We start from the raw sequence: 22,353 nt of genomic DNA, 5'->3' as shown, positions 1-22,353 counted from the left end.
AGAGTATCTTTCCTTTGCTTTGAAAAGTCCCAATTCTGGAGGGTAAATTCCCAGGTGCTGGTTCTTTTAACAGGATGCCATCTTCTTCTCTAGGATTCTACAGAAAACCCAGTCTATCAGCCCTGCCCAGCCCAGTGGTGAGATCTGGAGGAAATGTAACTCTTGAGTGTATCTCACAGATTGGATATGATGGGTTTTCTCTGACTAAGGAAGAACAACAGAAAATCTCTTGGACCCTAGACTCACAGTACATATACTCTAAAAGCAATATCCGGGCACTGTTCTCTGTGGGTCCTCTGACCTCCGGACATAGGAGGACATTCAGATGCTATGGCTATTACTTGAGTAAACCCCAGGTGTGGTCAGAACCCAGTGATCCTCTGGAGCTCCTGGTCTCAGGTGAGGAAGCCCAGCTTGTGTACTGAAAGATAGTTCATCTGACAAAATACCTAGGGATCTGGGACTCTGAATCCTGTTGACACAAAGCATGAAGACAATAGGACCCAAGATAATGAAACTGAAAGAGGGCACTGAGAGTGAAACATGAGTTGTCTAGAAGATGGGTGGGTCTTTCTGTGACTAGTGTTCCTTCTGCTATTCAAGGATCAGCTCAATGATCTCCATATAATCATGTAATAGATGGATACATATGTATATGATAGTTATATGTTATATGCAGTATATATGATTTTATATACATGTAAACCCAGATACTCATTGGAGAGAAAACATGGTATTTATCTTTCTATTTTCTATTTATGTGGTTTAATATATTGATCTCCATTTGCAGTCAAGTTTTAAAATTTTCCTGCACAAATAATTTTTTCTTCAAATAAATAAATCTAAAATTGCATGATTACAATAAACTTATTCATATACAAGTATAATACTATTTATTATGTTCACATGTATTTATAATTACAGAAATCCATCTATAATTTTATATGCTTATATATATATATGAATATATATAAATGTAACTTATTAATATATGAGTGTTACATTTAAATCATTTCTACCTTTTCCATTCTTCCCCTCACTCTTTCTGTGTTTTTCAAACCCTTTTAAATTTGGCCTCTGATTTTTTTTTTGAGGGAAAATGAATTTATTTCAAACATTAAGATACATATTGCAGGAAAAGTTAAGAAAACAATTGTATGTTCTGGACTCAGATTTAGTGAGCATTTTACAACATTGGTTTCATTGTCACTATCTGTTGACAGATGTCTTGGCAGGTCCTAAAGCGGTTCAGTCCCAAAGAAACACACAGAGACCTATATTAAGTATAAAATAGTTGACCTATTAGCTCAGGCTTCTTATTAACCCTTACATCCTAAATTAATCCAATATTTTTGAATGTGTTTGTCACATGGCTTGGAGCCTTTATCAGTGAGGCATTCTCATTTTTGTTCTCTGAGTCTGGGTGACAAGTGCAGACAGAGTTTTTCCTCTTCCCAGAATTCTCCTGTTCTTGTCATCCTGCATCTACATCCTGCCTGGTTGCCCTACCTCTACTTCCTGCCTGACTACTAGCCAATTCCTTTCTATAAGTTTGCTGAAAGCACTTATCATTTTCAGCTTGATAATTCATTCAGTCAGGGTTTGTGTATTCCAATTAGACAATGCATATTATCGGTTGTACTCTGAAGGGCTTCATTGCTATTCTAACAAAAGTAATGTGGTAAATGAAGTGTATCTATAACCATCACGTCATATGGGGGTGTTATATGCAAGGTATACACAACACAAACACAAAAACACAAAAATGCACATCTTACAGCCTAGCTTGAGATTCTTTAGATTCTTCCACTTTCTAGCCTTGTCTCCAAACGATTTGATCTGAGGACCACATAGATTCACCCTGTGGTTTGATTCCACTTCCTGTTGTCCACTAGTTGCTATCTGATTTCGTTAGTTGGATCTGATCCCAGGATATACAGAGGAACAAGAGACTATGGAATCCAGGTGGTCATTATTTTGGTCTTCTTTAGGCAACCATACTTTTTAAATTTCATGGGTGTGGCTTCCCTCTCTTGCCCAGAAGTCTCTATTGTGTAGCAGGACTCTCATTCCTCTGGCTGTTGTAACCTTTCTACCTCTCTTCCTCAATGTTCCCTATATTTTATAGACACAGTTTTTGTTGTAGGAGTGCCCATTTTGATTGGGCACACCAATCATCTTATTTCTGTGTTGACCTGTTGTGGATTTTTATACTCATTCTCATCTTTAGAAAAAGATGCTTCTTTGGTGAGGGGACAGAGCTAAACTTAGTTCAGGGTATAAGGATAATCACTTAAAATGAAGTCAGAAATCACATGGTTTAGGAACATGGCAGTATTGGTTTCTAGTCTAGAGTCCATAACCTCTCCTGACATAGGTATAAGTAATATATTTAATATATTTTACATTCATGTTGGTGTCCTATTCTTTGATGATTTAGCTTACCTACTTATTAGAACATGTCTACTTCATGGACATTGTGAGTACATCTTTAAGTTCTTCAGGTTGCATTGTTTGTGCAACTAATGATGTGATGATTAGAGAATGAGATGTTAAACAGAAGCATCATGGGAACTGGGTGACTTGAGTGCAGGCAGGGAACCCAGACTGTCAGTATTTGGTGTAACTCATATTCATGGGATCCCAAGGACAAGACTGTGCCTGGACCTTGGGATCTCAGCGAGTGAATGAGTGCAAACTAATTTCCAGGGGAATTAGCTTCCAGGATTCTATACTACAGCAGAGCTGGGGCCACAGGAAAGCTTCTTTATTTTAAACTGGGAGGCTGTAATTTTCCATCTTTGCTTCCTGTAAACAATACACTTGGTTCCAAAGAAGTACTTTGGCCACAAGTTCTGAACTTAGAGTATAGTCAGGCTGAAGTAATCAAGCAAAAGCCCAGGAGAAAGCCTGTTATAGCAGAGAAATGGTTTGTTCCAGATCTTCGTTATGTTGTGAGATGAGTATAATATTCATTTCTGAGAAATAAAAAATACACAACTTCACAAAAGAATCAGTTCTCTTGATCACTTCACACATTGATCATTTCTTTGTTTCTCAGGAGTGCCTGAGACCACCAGCCAACCACAAAACATGTCAGAAGCCACAATAGGTGAGTAAGGAAAATTCTGGTTTGGGCATGGACACCGAAGGTCAAATTGTATACACAGGAGGGAGCTACTCAGAGTGGAAATACAGATACATTATGGTGGCTTTGGATGGTCCTGACCTGTTTGTCCACAATCTCCAGCCTCACAGCCTCAAGATCACACAGTAGAGAACATCATTCGGATGGGCATTTCTGGTTTGATTCTCATAGTACTTGGGATTTTGCTGTTTGAGGCTTGCCACAGCCAGAGAAGATCTTGACTGCATCCTAGAAGTGAAGACGAGGATGGACACTGGCTTGCATTGTTACTATCTCTCAGAAATAAATTTGTGGATATTTGGTGTTTTTTTTCACAAGAAAATTTAATGTTTAAAATTGGGTATCACTTGGGAGAAAAGATTCAGGAATCACATGTGTTTTGATGCAGGAAAGAATCAAAATTTTGGGTTGGAGAGCTCTTTCATCTCTACATTACAGCTCGTACCATCTACCTTGCTGGGGACTTTGAGAAATTTTTCCTTTGACTCTTTTTTAGAGAGGAACTTCTTGTTCCTTTAGTGAGGTTTGGTCCTGATCTTTGTATATCTTCTGCTTTCCCCAGTTCTTTTTATACATTACTTTATAATAAATTATCACTTTCCCTAATATGAGTATCTGCTTTGGTTGATGTACTACTAGGAAGATGGAATTTGACTTAATAAGAACAACAAAAAATTAATGGACACAATTCAGATTCCCAAATTCTGAAATAACTGAATATAAATGATGCCCCCACATTTTTACTTAGGTATCCTACTACACACACTCATTGTGAAATTTCTGCTAATTTATAAAAAATTTGCTGTCTAGTGTTTAAAGGAACTATCTGGTGGGACACTCTTGATGTAGTTTTAAAAATATTTTCTTAGATAAGGGCTGTTCTATGACATTTGCTGATTTTTGTGTATAATCCTTTGAATGGATAACTTGAAGTCCCAGCTTCTCCCTGTACTCCAAGGTCAGTTAGTTCCATAATGTGAGCCAAGGAGCAGTGAAAATAGCAGACATGGCCACCTTTGCCCTCTTTGCCTGTTTCTGCGTGAGGAGGTAGAATACCACAAACTCTGATAAATCTTTGCATTCTCACAATGAAAGATATTTATTTAGTCCTCAATTAATTATTGAAATATTTGAGATCCATGAAGAGTAGCCACTTGTCTTATGCATCACAGCTGCTTTGTTAAGGGCAATTGTGTACACTCCATTTTTACAATTCCTTGTTCTTGTTAATTGTGTGAAAACTGGAGTTTGTACTTAGGGCTTTCAAGATGCAGAGCCCAATGGAAATAAAACTAAGACACTGCCAAGAAGGAGAAGGTGAGCATGAGGACCTAAAATGATCAAGTCAGAGCAGAGGTATGGAGAGCCTGGTCAGAACTTCATGGATCCTGAACTTTTTTTTTCTTAAATATTTATTTATTTACTTACTATGTATACAATATTCTGTCTGCAGACCAGAAGAGGGCACCGGACCTCATTCCAGATGGTTGTGAGCTACTATGTGGTTGCCGGGAATTGAACTCAGGACCTTTGGAAGAGCAGGCAATGCTCTTAACCACTGAGCCATCTCTCCAGCGGCTCCTGAACTTTTAAAAATGTTTCTTAGGCATTATCTTCATTAAGGTGATAGATATGGGAAGTCCAAAATTAACTGTGCTTGGGACTATTTTTGGGACAAGGAGATATTTGTGTGCATAAATGAAGAATGTGAACTCAGCTCCAGCATGTATTCATTTATCCTTCTCTGCTTCTTGAATGTGGATATAATGCTTCTGGCTACTTCAAAGTTCTGTTGACTTGATTTCTCTTCTAATCATCTGTACCATGGAGCTGTGAGCTACATAAGTATTTTATGCATTAAGCTGTTTCCACTTCCTACTTATGTATTTTATCACAGTAGCAGGAAATGTAACACAGAGAGATCCTTGACCCCCTCATTTAACAATATTTGCATGTTAACCGCTTAAGATTATGCCTGTTTTGTACAGGCAACCACACTTACTATGAGCACATTCCTACACTGTGGCATGTGTTCAGGAGATGGTATTTGACAGCACTACACTTCTTCCCTCACCTTTCTTCTTCAACATTCCCTGAACCATGGAGATGGGGATACAGATGTGCTGATTAGGTCAAAGCATTCCATGGTTACTTATTCTCCTCACATTTACAAGCTACACATTTGTCTTCTCATTTTATTATTGTCAGTTGATACAAAAATGCTTGACTAACACTGAGCCCAGTACTCATCCATTCAGATAAACATAACTAAAGCAGTATGACTCCCTGTGAATTTAGCAAAATAAGAATAGCAGATTCGACACTAGGGCGTATAATTCTTCCTGTCGTGGATTTATAACTCAGTGTTATAGTACAAGGCATGGATGCTATTCTGTTGAACATATCTAATATGACATAAGAAAACAGTAATGAAGCACAATTAATAAAAACCCAGAGACAGAATTTGGGGTTCAACTTCAAGGTCAAAATGCAAAACAGCCAGCCACTGGCTCTTACCTCTACCTCAGCCTGAAATGATGATGCTGCCTCCAGGAATCTCAGAATGAAACTGTGTCTAAGGCCTGTCTTCTCCTCTTTTATATTTCTCCCTAGTGCTAGTATTAAAAGTGTGCACCATTACTGCATGTTTTCTATGACAAACTAGCGCGGCTTCTGGGAATAAAGGAGTGTGCCACCAAGCCTTGGATGTAAGGTTTGTCAGTCTGGATATTTTACTCCAAACTTTAGGCAAGCTTTATTTATTAAAACACAATGTACCATCTCTACACATTCGTGCCACTGCTGCTCCAGTAGGCAGATGGAGCCTTTCCAGTAGGTATTATAGGTCATAGTCTTCTCAAATGGTAGGATTGTTGTTGACTTTCCTCGCTTAGCAGTTTATACAACATATTCTGGATTATGAATCTAGTGAAAATAGGAAAATTCCAGCTCATTTTCAGTTTGATTTCTTAATGATCTACAATCAAAGTTCATAATATCTTCATTTTTTGATGAGAAACCAAAATTTATGACAGTACCTTGTACCATTGTTTCGGGTGCTTCTGGGTTCCTATTGACTGACAATTCTGACTCCAATATTCCTGATCCTGAAAGTTCTGTTTAATAACTGGTTGCTTCTGGGATTTTTTCATCTATTCAATTATTCACTATTTCAGTTCTTTTTAAATTTTATTTAAATTTTATTTAAGTAGATGATAAAATACTGTGTTTCTACAGAGCTTTTCAGTTAAGCCTTAATTTTCTTAACCCACTCTATAGACTTTTTCTCAAAGTAAGGATTGAAAGTCAGATTGTAAAAGTCCTCCAAATCACCAGATAGATTCCTAAAGCAACCTGTAAAGAAAGGGAATTAGCATAATCCTACCCTATGGAAAGAGCAAGGAGTTTATGGTCTACTTGAGGTTGAATAGTTTTATGCTATCCTTTTCTTAAATGGAAGCTAGTGACTTTCCTCCAGTGATCATTAGTGCCTGGAATGTTAAAACAGAATCTGCAGTTGATGAAGAGAAGCTGTGATCAACTGGTTAGGGGTAGAGAGGAAGCATTGGTGAGGTTTAGATGAAGAAGATTGATAAATAGGAGGAGCCTTCTCTAACAATAAGGAAGTCAGAGCAACAAACTTACAGGAAACTAAAGCACAACCTTGGCCATGAGATGGGTGAACTTCCTTTAGTGGGTCAGTTATGTCTTGTCAGCATTTCCAGAAACCTCCTTCTCCTATGATCTTATATCTTGTAATTGTCCTATTTACTCCTTAGCCAACCCAGGAATAGTGTGGTCTTTAGCTCTTGTTTCCCTCCTATTACTGCCATTAGCTCTATAAAATTCTGTCCTGAGAGATGTCCCTGTTGCTGTCTCCTGGTTGCTGTGCTAACTTTGAAAGACTACTCTCTAACCTGTTGACTACAAGTTGCTCAGGGCACTCCAGGATTCTAGTTTTTGTGAACCCTCACCCATTCTGTGATTGAATTTAGTGATTCAGCTGCCTTTTAGTTCTTTTTGTTCCTGTAACAACTCCCGACTTTGGTGGTCTCCTCACTTTAATCTATCGTATGTTCCCTATCTAGCATGAACAGATGTTTTTTCATAGCTCTCAATGAATAGTTTCATTCATTGGACTTGCCTGTTAATTTTCCCATGCTGACATATGGAGTTACAGTGTGTGTGTACATCCTGGAGAGATCTTTAACGTCATGCCTAAATTGAGAACACTAAATACATATGAGTATTATTCTTCTAAGTTATTACCGTAACTCTCTGAGACCCTGATGAGTTCTTATTGGAATATATTGGTACACAATTCAATGTCTATCATAGTTTTCTTTTCTGTACCTGGGCATTTCCTTTTAGCCCCTCTAGCATTTTGTGGCACGGAAAATAGTATCATCATCATCAGAGGATGAGCAGGTAAAGTTACCTGATGCTGAACTTACATCTTCCAAAATTATCAGCTAAGTTAACCAGGTTTCTTTATAATGATAGAGTGTCAATGGTCAAGTTATAGAAACAGAAAGTGAGCAGATACATATTTAAGGGTAAAATGAAGCTTGAGATTGGTATTTTTGTTGTAAATCAATAGATATTGAGATGAAGCTAATACCTTAGTTTATCTGTATGAGTTCTCTGACTGTTCTCCTGCCAGGAGTGGGTACAGTGTGACTTTTAAACTGAAACTGTGTAATTGGACTTCCCTTCGGACTGTTGTCTCACAAATAATTACATGTAGAGACTTATTATTAACTATGTAAGCTCGATCATACCTTAGGCGTGTCCCACTAGTTCTTGTAACTTAACCCTTATTTTTGTTAATCTACATATTACCACAAGAATTTTCTCTCTCTCCCATTATGTGTGTTCAGCTTATTCCACATCTTGATGTTATCTCCCGTATTCCTCAATTATTTCCTTTTCATCTCTTTGCCTTGAAGTCCAGCCTATCTCTCCTGCCTATATTTTGGCTGTTCGAGTTTTTAATTATACCCATCATAGTAATACATCTTCACACAGTGCACAAATGTCCCACACCATTTCCCCTTTTGTCTAAATAAAAGGAAAGGCTTTCAATTCTAACACAATAAAATTATGTACAATAAGAACAAATATCAAGGAAGAATTACATTCACAACATCCAGTCTACTTGTATTTGAAAAATTTGGAGAAATTGCTCTATTATCTCTCTTTTCTTGATGAGTATAAAGTTTTTTTGTTTTTTTTTTGTCACGAATAATTTTATTAAAGCAAAGAGTCCCATGAAGGGCTGTGGTGTATATGTATGTGTTGTATGTATGTCACTAGTATTTCAGGCAAGGAAAGTGAGGTTTAAAGTTCAAGGAACTCCAACAATGACATAGAAGGCTAGATGTGAAGCCAAAATTTGAAGTGCAGTCTGGGTCACCTGTGACTGGTCCTAAGTATGACTCCACCCAATTGGTAGAAGAGCTTTCTCTTGACACCTTAACTTAAGAGTCTTTGTTTAGAGAGTTTCTAAGGAATTTTCTTCAAGAATTGTCAATTGCTGATGTTCTGATTTCTCTGTCAACCCCTGAAATCTTGTTCAATCTGCACAGGTTATTTGAAGTACTTCCTTTGTGAGTTGAAGGGGATCAGGGGAGACTCTACCTTTATATTGCTCTCCATATTGTAACATCTCAAACTTGTCTTTTCCTCTGAATGCATTTTAATGACTCTAGTTACATCACAATAGAAAGCACATAATAGACCTCTGCTGGAAAACTCAGGGCCAATAAACACAATTATAAATATGAGGCAGCAAACATTTATGAGTTCTGATGCTCTTCTTCACAATGTACTCTTAGAATTGTTTCTCCTGACACTGGTGACACAGAGGAAAAATTTTTCTTTTGAAAGTTTCTACCCATGTAAAGGTTGGTAAGAGGTGAAATGTGTTTTAGGAATCAGAGTCATACTCTTGTACAATACCAGATTCCAAAATAAAGTTCTGAGGTCTTTGCTTGGCTCCCTAGGTTCTCTTTACAGCAAGATGATGACCAAAGTTTGTTTCTGAATCATGAGATTTTTTTCTTTTTCTTTTTTAAAATTTATTTATTCATTTATTAAAAATTTCCACCTCCTCCATGCCTTCCTTTTCCCTCCCCTTCTCTCCTCCCCCTCCCTTTCTAGTCCTAAGAGCAGTCAGGTTTCCATGCCCTGTGGGAAGTCCAAGGTCTTCCCCCCTCCATCCAGGTCTATAAAGGTAAGCATCTAAACAAACCAGGTTCCCACAAAGTCATTCCATGCAGTAAAATCGAAATTCAGTGCCATTGTCCTTGGCTTCTCAGTCAGCCTTCATTGCCAGCCACATTCAGAGTGTCCAGTTTGATCACATGCTCCATCACTCCCAGTCCAGCTGGCCTAGGTGAGCTCCCATTAGATCAGTCCCACCCTTACAGTGGGTCGAGCACCCCTCATGGTCCTGACTTCCTTGCTCATGTTCTCCCTCCTTCTGCTCCTCATTTGGACCTTGGGAGCTAAGTCCAGTGCTACAATCTGGGTCTCTGTCTCTATCTCCAACGATCGCCAGAAGAAGGTTCTATGGTGATATGCAAGATAATCATCAGTGTGGCTATGGGACCAGGCCAGTTCAGGCACCCTCTCCTCTGCTTCCAAAGGAACAATCTGGGGACTTCTCCGTGGACCTGGGAACCCCTCTAAAATCAAGTCTCTTGCAAACCCTAAAATGGCTCCCTTAATTAAGATATTTACTTCCCTACTTCCATATCCACCCTTCCTCCATCCCACCCATCCCATTCCCCCAAGCTTTCCCCAAATCTCCCCTTCTCCCCTCTCTCTACCCATCTCCCCTTACATCCTTCCTCCGCCCCCTATGCACCCAAGTTTTGCCTGGCAATCTTGTCTACTTCCAATATCCAGGATGATAACTATATGATTTTCTTTAGTTTCACATTCTTATTTAGCTTCTCTAGGATCACGAATTATAGGCTCGAAGTACTCTATGGTATGTACTCACTCATAAGTGACTAGAATCCACTTATGAGTGAGTACATACCATAGAGTATAAAGTTTTATAGCTAACCTGTCTTCTATTATAACTCATATTACCATCCTAAAAATATCTTTTTAGACTGAAAATATCTTCTTAGATAAACAACTTAAGTTTTTATGTATTTCAATCTTATAAGCTTTTCAACTTTTATGTAAGTTATTTTTTCTGAATTCGCTAGCAAGGAAAACTATACGTATAACTATATAGTTTTCAATCCTCATTAGACACCCAAGAAGACTAAAATATTACCTGAGTAAATAGAAAGTGCCAGGCAAAGAACTCGAAAACTATAAAAATAATTGAGATATCTGGCTTCTTAGACAGTCACCCCAAGATCCCTTTACAATATTGGGGCATCCATCCTCAGCTGACAGGTTTAGAATATCTGACAGACTTTTCTGTGAAACAGGAAGTTTGAAGAACCATTCTATCTTCTGTTAGCAAATTTTGGTAGTTGCCTTCTTTTGTGCCCTGCTTGTCCAGTTTGGATAGCACACTGTCAGAAGATGAGACAACAGCTTTCTTACCCAGTGGATATCTTGTTACAATGAAACCCAAACTCCATATGGCGGTTCTTCATTGCTCTTCATCGCTTTTGGAAGTAAACTGGTTCTTCCATGAGCAGACATGCCTCACTGTCATAAAAAGCCTTAGATTATTAAAATAGTTTAAATGAAAAAAAATCTTAAATGACATATTCTGAAGATTTATGAAGTGTTTGAAGACCAACTATCCATCTAAAATATGTCTTTGTTTAACTTTAAGACATATTTAATATGACTACAAGTCTGATTATTATATATGGTTAACTATTAACCTGTATTTCTTAATTATTCATTACATTTTTAAATGTGTTGCATAGATAAAATACCTTAAAGAAGAGTAGAAATATATACACAACATAGTAAGGTAATTTTAAATTTGTAATTACTATATAAAAGTCCATACCAATGTAAAATATTTGAGACTAGTATTTGTTTTTTAGTCTTAATGTATATTCACTAATCTTGCATTTTATCCTATTATTACCATATAATGCCTTTTTTCTTTTCAGAAAGAGATCTTTGAATACACCTCCTTTGCTTAGTTTCATCCCTTACCATGACCAGTAACAATTTACATCCAACCCGCAAAATGATGACAAACAAACCACTGAATGACCAGAAAATACCTACCCCACCTCTTGTAAATACAGGTTTTCTAGATGGCTTCCTGTTGCCTGAGGATGATGGATCTTTAGGAGACCCCAGGAAAATTAAGATAACGGTCAAGTCCTGAGAGAGCTAGCTATTGTCTATCTCAGTGTGATGAGGGAAATGTAGGATTATCAGATATATGACTTGAGTTGTCTGTGAGGGTGAACCCTCTCACCTAGCAGATTTGAAGTTGTTCTAGAAGCAGAATTTTGAGGAAACTGCAACAGAGGCAGTCTGAAAGGCTGGATTGCCTGTGACACTTCTCTTTTGGTGTCTTATCTTTTTGTTTTAAAAACACACAAACCTTAAACCTATCTTGAATACATGGTGCTGGCTGGCTCAAGCCATCGGGCAGTGGCCACCTGAGACTGTGGGAAGAAGAAGCGACATCTGGTTCCATGTTTGCTACTTTTTAAAATCTTTTGGGGCACTATGTGGAAATACTTACCCCCACAATGGACGCCATTTGTAAGCAGTCTTTCTCTGACCTATTATCCAGCCTCCCAATAATGACACAAAGACTTTTATCAATTATGAAAAATCAGCATATGGGTTAGACTTGTTTCTATTCAGTTCTTAGAGCTTAACTTACCTATTTTATTTATCCATGTTATGTCACATGGTTCAGTTACCTCTTCTTCATTATGTACCTCTGACTTGTTGTGAGTCTTCTAGAATCTCTACGGTACAATCTGCATGCTTAGATCCTTCTCCCTTTCTTCTCCCCGCTGAAGTCTTGCCTGTCTCTCCTACCTAGCTATCATGGCATAACCTTTCTTCCCTTCTAGATCCAGTGTCCTGTCAGTGTCTAGTGTCTGACTGGTGTCTCTTCCTTTCTTCTTCTCAGAGTTCCCTCTCTGCCCTGATGTCCCACCTATACCTCCTGCCAGCTATTGGCCTTTCAGCCTTATTTACAACAATCAAAGCAAAACTTTGTCACACAGTGTATAAATATCCCACAACAAAACTGATACTTACACATGAAACAATAAACCTGTGGATAAATGTAGGAATTAACGTATTTTATTGTCAATGTGGGCAGCAGACAGAAACATTAAGTATCTGTAGAGCCTGTTTACAGATATAACACAGAGCATACATAGCTACCAACAGTCTTGGAGCCCTGACCCTAACTCAGACACCATGAAGGAAAAAGTCTCCCTGCAATGATTCTTCCCAAGGGTACGTTCAGGGACTGAACAACGTTAGTCTTTTTTCTTGAATATGGAACTGTTTGAATTTTAGGAACTTTCATTTTGGGGAAGTTTTCAGTTCTGTTTTTCAGCTCCAGATTTTCATGACCTTTACAGTTTAGATGCAATGTTTTATCCTTCTGCAAAACAGGAGAGCAGAGAGGGGTCCTTTAACCATAACATTTACATATCCAAACCCTTCTGCCATGCCAACTGCATTGTAAAACTGTCTGAAGGTTAATCATTTCTTGTCCATCCAAATCACAAGCAATCATGAACTTATGAATATGGTGAAAATGACACAGATATTAGACAATCAGGATGGTGCTAAGGCTCATAGTTAAGATGCCAATAACATTAACTTGGAATAGACCTTTGTGATTGAATAGGCATTAAATCAAATTCAGCCTTTACAAAAAACAGAAAGATTCTGAGCAATAAATGAGGAACACAAGGAAGAGCGAATGCTGAGAGTTTGTTCCTATGTTAGACATATATGTTGGTAAGAAAAGAGCAATCAATCTATGAGGGATTATTTGGCAAAATAGAATCAAATCAAAGCTGTGAGCATACCACATTTCTTTCTCCATTTCCATGCATGTCTTCTCCATGTTCATACAGGAGAAATAAAGGAACATGTGCTCAGTGTGTTCCTTCTGTTCTCTATGATCCCAGCAGAATCTGTCTGCATCTTTCATTGTTGTAGAACACTGCTCTCCACCATGGCAACACTATGGTCCTATTAAAGTCTCTGTAGCTGTTATTACACACACGTGACCTATAGAACATTGGTCCCATCAATATTCTTTCTTGTTGCTGATGCTACTAAGTTCATCCGTTTCCCATCAGAACTATAGGCACTTAAAGTTTGTACACAAAGCCTTTTTTTCTTCCAGAGACATAACCACTGAGATATTTCAAATAATTCCAGCCATAGTGGAGCACACTGTTCCCAACAATTGGGTGTGAGACTGGTTGTTATTTCTAGTCTGGTCTATAGAGTGAGTTCCAGTACAGCCAGAGCTCATAGTAACACCCTGTCTAAACAATCAAATAAAGAAATAAACAAAATATAAAAATTTTAAGATTTTAGACATTCTTCTACAGAGCCCTAATGTAACTCATTGTTTCACCAGCTAGAATTGCATAAAGTCTTGTCTTTCTTTCTGTTACAATTGTTTCATGTAGCCAGTGTAGGTATTGTTCTTGTATCCCTGGGTAACTTTCATACAATATCCCAAAGCATCTTCCAGACAGGCTAGAACACTACCTTGAGATTGGTCTGGATAAAGAAGTAAAGGAGAACCAAGAGCTAAGAGAAAAAGAACAAGCACATATTCCTCAAGTGAAGGTGCTAGGTCAGAAAACCATGACACTTATTTTGTGTTAAGTCCTGGTCTGTGGTGACTGAGTGAATTTAGGCAGGTGTAGATGGTTACAGTGGAGATGGGCTGCAGGAACAGACCATAGTCAGACTTGGGTTTGTAATACTAGTACACAGAAAGCTGATGGAGAGGAAGGAAAATCTGAGACCTGCATTTGGTTAAAGAGGTTCTGTCGCAGAAACACAAAGAAAAACAAAAACTAAAGAACCACAGAGAAACAGAAGCCACGAAATCCTTAGACCAACCCATCATAACCCGAGAAGAAAAGGGTCAAGCATTTGATTTGAACAGTTCCTCTTCTTCAGGGGCTGCCAGTATGACATCCTCATGACAGGAATCAGAAACCAGCTTGCATAGGCCACATATTTTGTGTTTGTGTGTTTGGAAAGGAGATCATCTATCTGCAAACTTGTAGCAACTGGAAGATGCCATGACCCCATTTTTTATAGTCCTGCTGTTTCTTGGTGAGATACCACATGGGGAGGGAGAAATATTCTCTGAGAGGGAATCCAGCTCACAATCATGATTTGTGCCATCGGGATGTCTCAGCAGCTCCAGAAAGCACTGGGAAATGGAGGTCCTGCTCATGTTTCAGTGTAAACACTCACAAGTTACTCTCTTCCAGGACTGACCCTGAACCCGTGGAAGCCAGCATCAACAGGTAAGTGTCTTCCCAGATATCCTAGGTTGGACATCTTTTTGGGGGGATCAAGGAACACTCATGAGCAGAGCAGATGGAGAACAGCAGGTTTGGCCTGATGTTGGGGATGCTTGAAAGGTTCTGGGTCAGAATCTTGTATCAGAGGGGGAATTCTTGGGAACCAATTGTCAGTTTCTTTCAGGGGCCATCTCTAAACCTACACTGAGAGCAGTGCCAGGAAATGTGGTAGCCGCTGGGAAGGAGGTGACATTCTTCTGTAAAGGGCCCTCAGAGGCCAAAGATTATCGTCTCTACAAAATAGGAAGTCATGACTACCTGGTATCAACAGCCCTTCCAGAAACTGAGAATAAGGCCATGTTTTCTATCTCTTTGGTTGGATGGCACAATTCAGGCCAATACTGGTGTTCTTATACAAGCATCAGTGGCTCATCAGAAAAAAGTGACATCCTGGAGCTGATAGTGACAGGTAACAGAACCCTCCCACAGCCCCTGAATTTGCCTTAAGGGGGCTCCTTTCTCAAATATGAGAAGAGGGAAACCCGTGTTTCTCATGTAAGTTCATCTAACAGGCATTCTCTGTTCTCCTAGAAGCTTTCCCCAGCAGACTCACTCTGTCAGCCAGGCCCAGCCCAGTGGTGACTGCAGGAGGGAATGTGACTCTCAAGTGTGTGTCACAAGAGCCATTTCACATGTCCATTCTAATGAAGGATGGTGAGAAGTTCTCGAGTCCCATGCCCTTACAGAAAATACATTCTGACCTATTTGAAGCCCTGTTCTTGGTGGATCCTGTGACCCCCAACCAGAGGTGGAGGTTCACATGCTATGGTTATTCCTCAAGCAACCCTCAGCTGTGGTCGATGCCCAGTAACCAAGTGGAGCTCCTGGTATCAGGTAAGGAAGCGCAGTACTTTGAGTGTAACTGCAACTGACACAGGGTCCCTGGAAAATACCTGATTTGTGGGGTGATTGACAACCAGGGCTAATGGATTCAGTGTCACAGAATTTGTGATACAGCTGATCTTGAGGTGGGGAAACCATGGGTGATACTAATAGTGAAATCTAAGATTCATGAAAGTTTGTGGTCTTTATGTGTACCTCTGCTATTGAAGATCAGCTTATGTGTTAGTGTCAATTGTGATTTTCTCTGTGACATTTTAGTGACAGTTGCACCTCCTTTCTTCCTACTTCTATGCAGGGAACCTTCACAAGCCCACCATATGGGTTGAGCCAGGCTCTGTGATTACGACCGGGAGCTATGTTACTATCTGGTGTGAGGCAAATCAAACAACCCTAATCTATGTGATATATAAAGAGGGAAGTCAAGAACCTTGGAACCAACAGAACCAAATAGTCTACAACAATAAGGCAAAACTCACCATTTCATCTATGACAGAATTGAATGCAGGGAGATATCACTGCTACTCTTACACCTCTGCTGGATGGACAGAACGCAGTAACACCTTAGAGCTGGTGGTGACAGGTGAGAGACACTCAAAGTCTTTGCCCCAGAAGTCACTCTCCAGAAACACTGCTAAGCACTATTTCCCATAGAAGGAAATCCATGGGCAACAATTTAGACTGTGTGGTCCCCTTTAATTTTCTATGTGATTTCTTTTAGGAGTCTACAACAAACCCATACTGTTGCCACTGAAAGACCCTGTTGTGACTGTAGGAATGACCGTGACACTCTCTTGTACCTCAAATCATTCATACAACTGGTTCATTTTAACTAAGAATAGTCAGAAGTTCTCGCATTGTCAGTGTCTACAAGAAAAAGACACTGGGTTGTTCTTTGCCAAGTTCCCTGTGAGTCCAACGGCCTTTGGGCAAAGGTGGAGGTTCAGATGCTATGGCTATTACACAAGTAATCCTCAGGTGTGGTCAGAAGGGAGTGACCTTTTGGAACTTCTGATCTCAGGTGAGGGTGCCTCAGACTCTCTATAGAATCATGTTCTACTAGACACAGGTTTCCAGTGGAGATCATGGTGTGTCATGTGTTTGAGGATTGAGGGTTCCTGAGGCAGTTGACATGGTATGCAGACCATGAGAGTCACTGTATAGAAAATGAGGGAAGGGCATAATAAGAATGGAACCTGGGAGGGTCAGGAGAATGATGTGTCTTCCCATGACATTATTGGTCCTTTTTCTATTTAGGGGTAGAGTTCAAGATCAAGAGCAAGTTTCATCTTTACTCTGAAACTGTTTGACTGTCCCCACATCCTTCTCTTCTACTTCCTTGTAGGAAAACTTAAGAAACCCACTTTGAGGGCTGAGCCAGGATCTGTGATTGCCTCAGGAAATAATGTGACCATCTTGTGTGAGGGGACCAAGGGAGAGCAACCAATGTATTTCCTCTATAAAGAAGGAAACCCAGCACCCTGGGACAGTCAAACTCCAAAAGATCCTGGTAACAAGGCCATGTTCTCAATAGTATCCATGGAAAAGCATCATGCAGGAAAATATCGCTGTTACTCTTACAACTCTGCAGGGTGGTCAGAACGCAGTGACATGTTGGAGCTGGTGGTGACAGGTGAGTGGACACTTAGTGTCATAATCTTTGCCTCTGTTTTCAGAAAATAATGTTCCATAGGTGTGCTTCCTCAGCTTATCTGCTGGAGACATTATGGGCTATATTTCACTAAACAGTCTGCCTCTTCCTCTCCTAGGTGTTCACCATGGTAAACCTACTTTGTCAGCTTTGCCCAGCCCTGTGGTGACCCCAGGAGGGAATGTGATCTTTAAGTGTGTCTCATCTAAAGGATATGATTGGTTCACTTTGACTGGGGCAGATCAATATTTGTCCAGGTCCCTAAGGGCACTGCTTACACACACTGGACAGTCCCTAGCTTTGTTTCCTGAGATCACCATGGCATCTAGCAAGAGTGGGCCCTTCAGATGTTATGGGTACTATACAAATACCCCGCATGTGTGGTCAGAGGCCAGTGACCCTTTGGAGATACATGTCTCAGGTAAGGAAGTCTCATTTACTCAACTGTTTGGCACCAGAATCCCTTTGTCATAAGTTGTGCTGCCTCAAGGAAGGTTTAAAACCATGGTGGCTAAAAGAAACTGTTGAGTACTAAGGCCCAGAGTATGAATGGTCATGGCACTGTCAGGCAGAATGAAATGTGGAATGTATAGAAAGAACCAGCTGAGTGCAATGATACCCCAGAGCTGGTGGTGACAGATGAGAGGACACTAGGCATTATAATATTTGCTTTTTATGAGTCTACAACAAATCCATACTCTTGACACTGCAAAATCCTGTGGTAACCATGGGAGTGTAAAGTGCATGGTTACATGTAAACTTATTCATATGCATGTATAATACAATTTTTCATTCATGGGGTCTTAGTGTCTGAAGTACATCTATCCAAAACCTTCTGGCTTTTATGATTTCCATTGAGAAGTCAGGTTAAATTCTAATAGGTTTACTGTTATGTTTCTTGACCTTTTTCCTTGGCAGCTCTTAAAATTCTTTCTTTATTTTGTATGTTTTGTGTTCTGATTGCTATATGGTGAGGGGATGTCTTTTTTTTTTGATCAAGTGTATTTGTTGTTCTGTAAGCTTCTTGTACCTTCATAGCAATATCCTTCTTTAGGTTGGGAAAGTTTTCTTCTATAATTTTTTTGAATAAACTTTTTTGTGCCTTTGAGCTATAATTCTCCTTCTTCTACCCCTATTATTCTTAGTTTTGGTCTTTTTTAAAAATTTACTTATTTATTTATTTATAGAAATTTCCAATTCCTCCCCTCCTCTCAGTAGCCTCCCATTTTCCCCATTCCCTCTCCTCCTCCCTCTCCAGTTCTAAAAGCAGTCAGGGTTTCCTGCCCTGTGGGAAGTTCAAGTTCCTCCCCTCTCCCTCCAGGTCTCGGAAGGTGAGCATCCAAACAGATTAGGATCCCAAAAAGCCAGTACATGCAGACGAAACAGGACCCAGTGTCATTGTCAATGGTTTCTCAGTCAGGCCCCATGTCAGCCACATTCAGAGAATCCGGTTTGATCACATGCTCGTTCAGTCCCAGTCCAGCTTGCCTTGGTGAACTCTCATTACATCAGTCCCCTTGTATCAGTGGATGAATGAACCCCTCGCGGACCTGACTTCCTCTTTCTTGTTCTTCCTCCTCTGCTCCTCATTTGGAACTTGGGGACTCAGTCCAGTGTTCCAATGTGGGTCTCTGTCTTTATTTCCATCCATCGTTGAATGAAGGTTCCCTCTGATCCTGTTTTCCTTGCTCACGTTCTCCCTCTTTCTGCTTCTCATTTGGACCTAGGGAGTTAAGTCCAGTGTTCCAATATGTGTCTCTGTCTCTATCTCCATCCATCGCCAGATGAAGGTCCTATGGTGATATGCAAAATATTCATCAGTATGGTTATGGGCCAAGGCCAGTTCAGGCACAATCTCTTCTGCTGCCCAGGGAAATTCCTGGGGACCTCTCCTTGGGCCTGGGAACCCCTCCAGAATCAAATCTCTTGCAAACCCTAAAATGACTCCCTTAGTTGAGATGTATACCTCCCTGCTCCCATATCTATCCTTTCTCCCTCCCTCCATTCCATTTCCCCAAGCCATCCAAAATCCTCCCCCTCTCCCTTCTCTCTAACCATCCCCCCTTACTTCTACCCCCACCCCCTGTGCACCCAAGTTTGCCTGGCAATCTTGTCTACTTCCAATATCCAGGAGGATAACTATATGATTTTCTTCAGGTTCACCTTCTTATTTAGCTCCTATAGGATCACGAATTATAGGCTCAAAGACCTTTAACTATGGCTAGAATCCACTTATGAGTGAGTACATACCATATTCCTCTTTTGGGGTCTGGGTTACCTCACTCAGTAAAGCATTTTCTATTTCCATCCATTTGCATGCACAATTCAAGATGTCATTGTTTTGTACCGCTGAGTAAAACTCTAATGTGTATATGTTCCACACCTTTTTTAACCATTCTTCTATTGAGGGGCACCTAGGTTGTTTCCAAGTTCTGGCTATTACAAATAGTGCAGCTATGAACATAGTTGAACAAATGCTTTTGTAGTATGATAGGGCATCTCTTGGGTATATTCCCAAGAGTGGTATTGCTGGGTCCTGAGGGAGGTTGACTCCTAATTTCCTGAGAAACCGCCATGCTGATTTCCTTCATGGCAGCATAAGTTTGCATTCCCACCAACAATGGATGAGTGTTCCCCTCACTCCACATCCTCTCCAGCATAGGCTGTCATTGGTGTTTTTGACTTTAGCTATTCTGACAGGTGTAAGATGGTATCTCAACGTTGTTTTGATTTGCATTTCCCTGATCGCTAAGGAGGTTGAGCATGACCTTAAGTGTCTTTTGGCCATTCGAAGTTCATCTGTTGTAAATTCTCTGTTCAGTTCAGTACCCCATTTTTAAATTGGGTTAATTAGAGTTTTAGTGTCTAGTATCTTGAGTTCTTTGTATATTTTGGAGATCAGACCTTTGTCTGATGAGAGGTTGGTGAAGATCTTCTCCCAGTCCGAAGGTAGCCTTTTTGTCTTACTGACAGTGTCTTTTGCTTGACACAAGCTTCTCAGTTTCAGTAGGTACCATTTATTCATTGATTTTCTTATTGTCTGTGCTACTGGGGTCTACTTAGGAAATGGTCTCCTGTGCCTATGTCCTGTAGACTACTTCTCACTTTCTTTTCTATCAGGTTCAAAGTGGTCAGATTATTGTTGATGTCTTTAATCCAATTGGACTTGAGTTTTGTGCATGGTGAAAAATATGGATCTACTTTCATTCTTCTACAGGTTGGCATTCAGTTATGCCAGCACCATTTGTTAAAGATGCTTTCCTTCTTCCATTGTATACCTTTAGCTCCCTTGTCGAAAATCAGGTGTTCATAGGTTCTGGGTCTTCTATTCGATTCCATAGGTCGACCTCTCTGTTCTTATGCTAATACCAAGCTGTTTTCAATACCGTAGCTCTGTAATTGAGTTTGAAGTCAGGAATGGTAATGCCTCCAGAAGTTCCTTTATCGTATAAGATTGTTTTGGCTATCCTGGGTTTTTTGTTTTGCCATATAAACTTGATTATTGGTCTCTCAAGGTCTGTGAAGAAGTTTGATGGGGATTGCATTGAATCTATAGATTGCTTTTGGTAGAATTGCCATTTTTACTATGTTGATTCTCCCAATCCAAGAGCAGGGGAGGTCTTTCCATTTTCTGGTATCCTCCTAAATTTCTTTCTTCAAAGACTTAAAGTTCTTGTCAAATAGGTCTTTCACTTCCTTGGTCAGAGTTATCCCAAGATATTTTATGCTATTTTTGGCTATTGTGAAAGGTGATTTTTCTCTGATTTCCCTCTCTGCTTCTTTATCCTTTGTGTATAGGAGGGCAACCGATTTTTTGGAGTTGATCTTGTATCCTGCCACATTACTAAAGGTGTTTATCAGCGGTAGGAGTTCTTTGGTACAGATTTTGGGGTCGCTTATGTACACTATCATATCATCTGCAAATAACGAATGTTTAACTTCATCCTTTCCAATTCAAGTCCCCTTCATCCCCTTATGTTGTCTTCTTACTATTGCTAGAACTTTAAGCACTATATTGAAGAGGTATGGAGAGAGTGGACAGTCTTGTCATGTTCCTGGTTTTAGTGGAATGGCTTTGAGTTTCTCTCCATTCAATTTGATGTTAGCTGTCGCCTTGCTATAGATAGCTTTTTATTATATTTAGTTATGAATTTTTTATCCCCAATCGGGGGTGTTGAATTTCATCAAATGCTTTTTCAGCATCCAATGAAATGATCATATGGTTTTTTTTCAGTTTATTTATATGATGGATTGCATTGATAGATTTATGTATGTTGAACCAGCATTGCATCTCTGGGATAAAGCCTACTTGATCATAATGGAAAATTTTTCTAATGTGTTCTTGGATTCGGTTTGCCAGTATTTTATTGAGAATTTTCGTATCGATGTTCATGAGTTAGATTGGCCTGTAATTCTCTTTCTTGGTTGTGTCTTTGTGTGGTTTTGGTATCAGAGTAACTGTAGTTTCATAAAAGAAGTTTGGCAATGACTCTTCTCTTTCTATATTGTGAAATACATTAAGGAGTGTAGGTATTAGCTCTTCATGGAAGTTCTGGTAGAATTCTGCATTGAAACTATCTGGTCCTGGGCTTGTTTTGGTAGGGAGATTTTTTGATAACAGCTTCTAATTCTTTGCAACTAACAGGTCTGTTGAGATTGTTCACCTGATCTTGATTCAACTTTGGTATATAATACTTATCTAAAAAAATGTTCATTTCTTTTATATTTTTCCAATTTTGTGGCATACAGGCTTTTGTAGTAAGATCTAATGATTCTCTGAATTTCCTCTGTATCTGAGATTATGTCCCTCTATTCTTTTTTTTATTTTATTTTACTTTTTAAATTTACTTATTTATTTATTTATCAATATTTCCTCTTCCTCCCCTCTTCTCAATACCCTCCCATTCCCTCCACTCCCTCTCCTCCTCCCTCTCCAGTCCTAAGAGCAGTCAGGGTTTCCTGCCCTGTGGGAAGTTCAAATCCCTCCCCTCCCCTCCAGGTCTCGGAAGGTGAGCATCCAAACAGACTAGGATCCCAAAAAGCCAGTACATGCACATTAGACAAGACCCAGAGCCATTGTCAATGGTTTCTCAGTCAGCCCTCATGTCAGCCACATTCAGAGAATCTGGTTTGATCACATGCTCGTTCAATCCCAGACCAGCTGGCCTTAGTGAACT

General features: G+C 39.6%; 1 protein-coding gene across 1 annotated transcript in view; it reads left to right on the top strand.

Moving 5' to 3' along the window:
• The window catches only part of LOC148123466 (paired immunoglobulin-like receptor B), a 31,155-nt gene that overhangs the window by 862 nt on the left and 7,940 nt on the right, over positions 1 to 22,353 (top strand). Inside the window, exons 4-14 of the mRNA XM_087896399.1 lie at positions 94 to 399; positions 3,062 to 3,112; positions 3,251 to 3,366; positions 14,383 to 14,431; positions 14,593 to 14,628; positions 14,810 to 15,094; positions 15,217 to 15,519; positions 15,824 to 16,108; positions 16,247 to 16,546; positions 16,871 to 17,158; positions 17,295 to 17,597. Of these exons, the coding sequence (XP_087752525.1) occupies positions 94 to 399; positions 3,062 to 3,112; positions 3,251 to 3,366; positions 14,383 to 14,431; positions 14,593 to 14,628; positions 14,810 to 15,094; positions 15,217 to 15,519; positions 15,824 to 16,108; positions 16,247 to 16,546; positions 16,871 to 17,158; positions 17,295 to 17,597 (2,322 nt within the window). The remainder of the gene's footprint in view (positions 1 to 93; positions 400 to 3,061; positions 3,113 to 3,250; positions 3,367 to 14,382; positions 14,432 to 14,592; positions 14,629 to 14,809; positions 15,095 to 15,216; positions 15,520 to 15,823; positions 16,109 to 16,246; positions 16,547 to 16,870; positions 17,159 to 17,294; positions 17,598 to 22,353) is intronic.

Source organism: Myodes glareolus, chromosome 1 (genome assembly GCF_982192425.1).
Source record: "Myodes glareolus chromosome 1, mMyoGla1.1, whole genome shotgun sequence".
Lineage (NCBI taxonomy): Eukaryota > Metazoa > Chordata > Mammalia > Rodentia > Cricetidae > Myodes > Myodes glareolus.
This window is presented reverse-complemented; position numbering and strand designations above follow the sequence as displayed.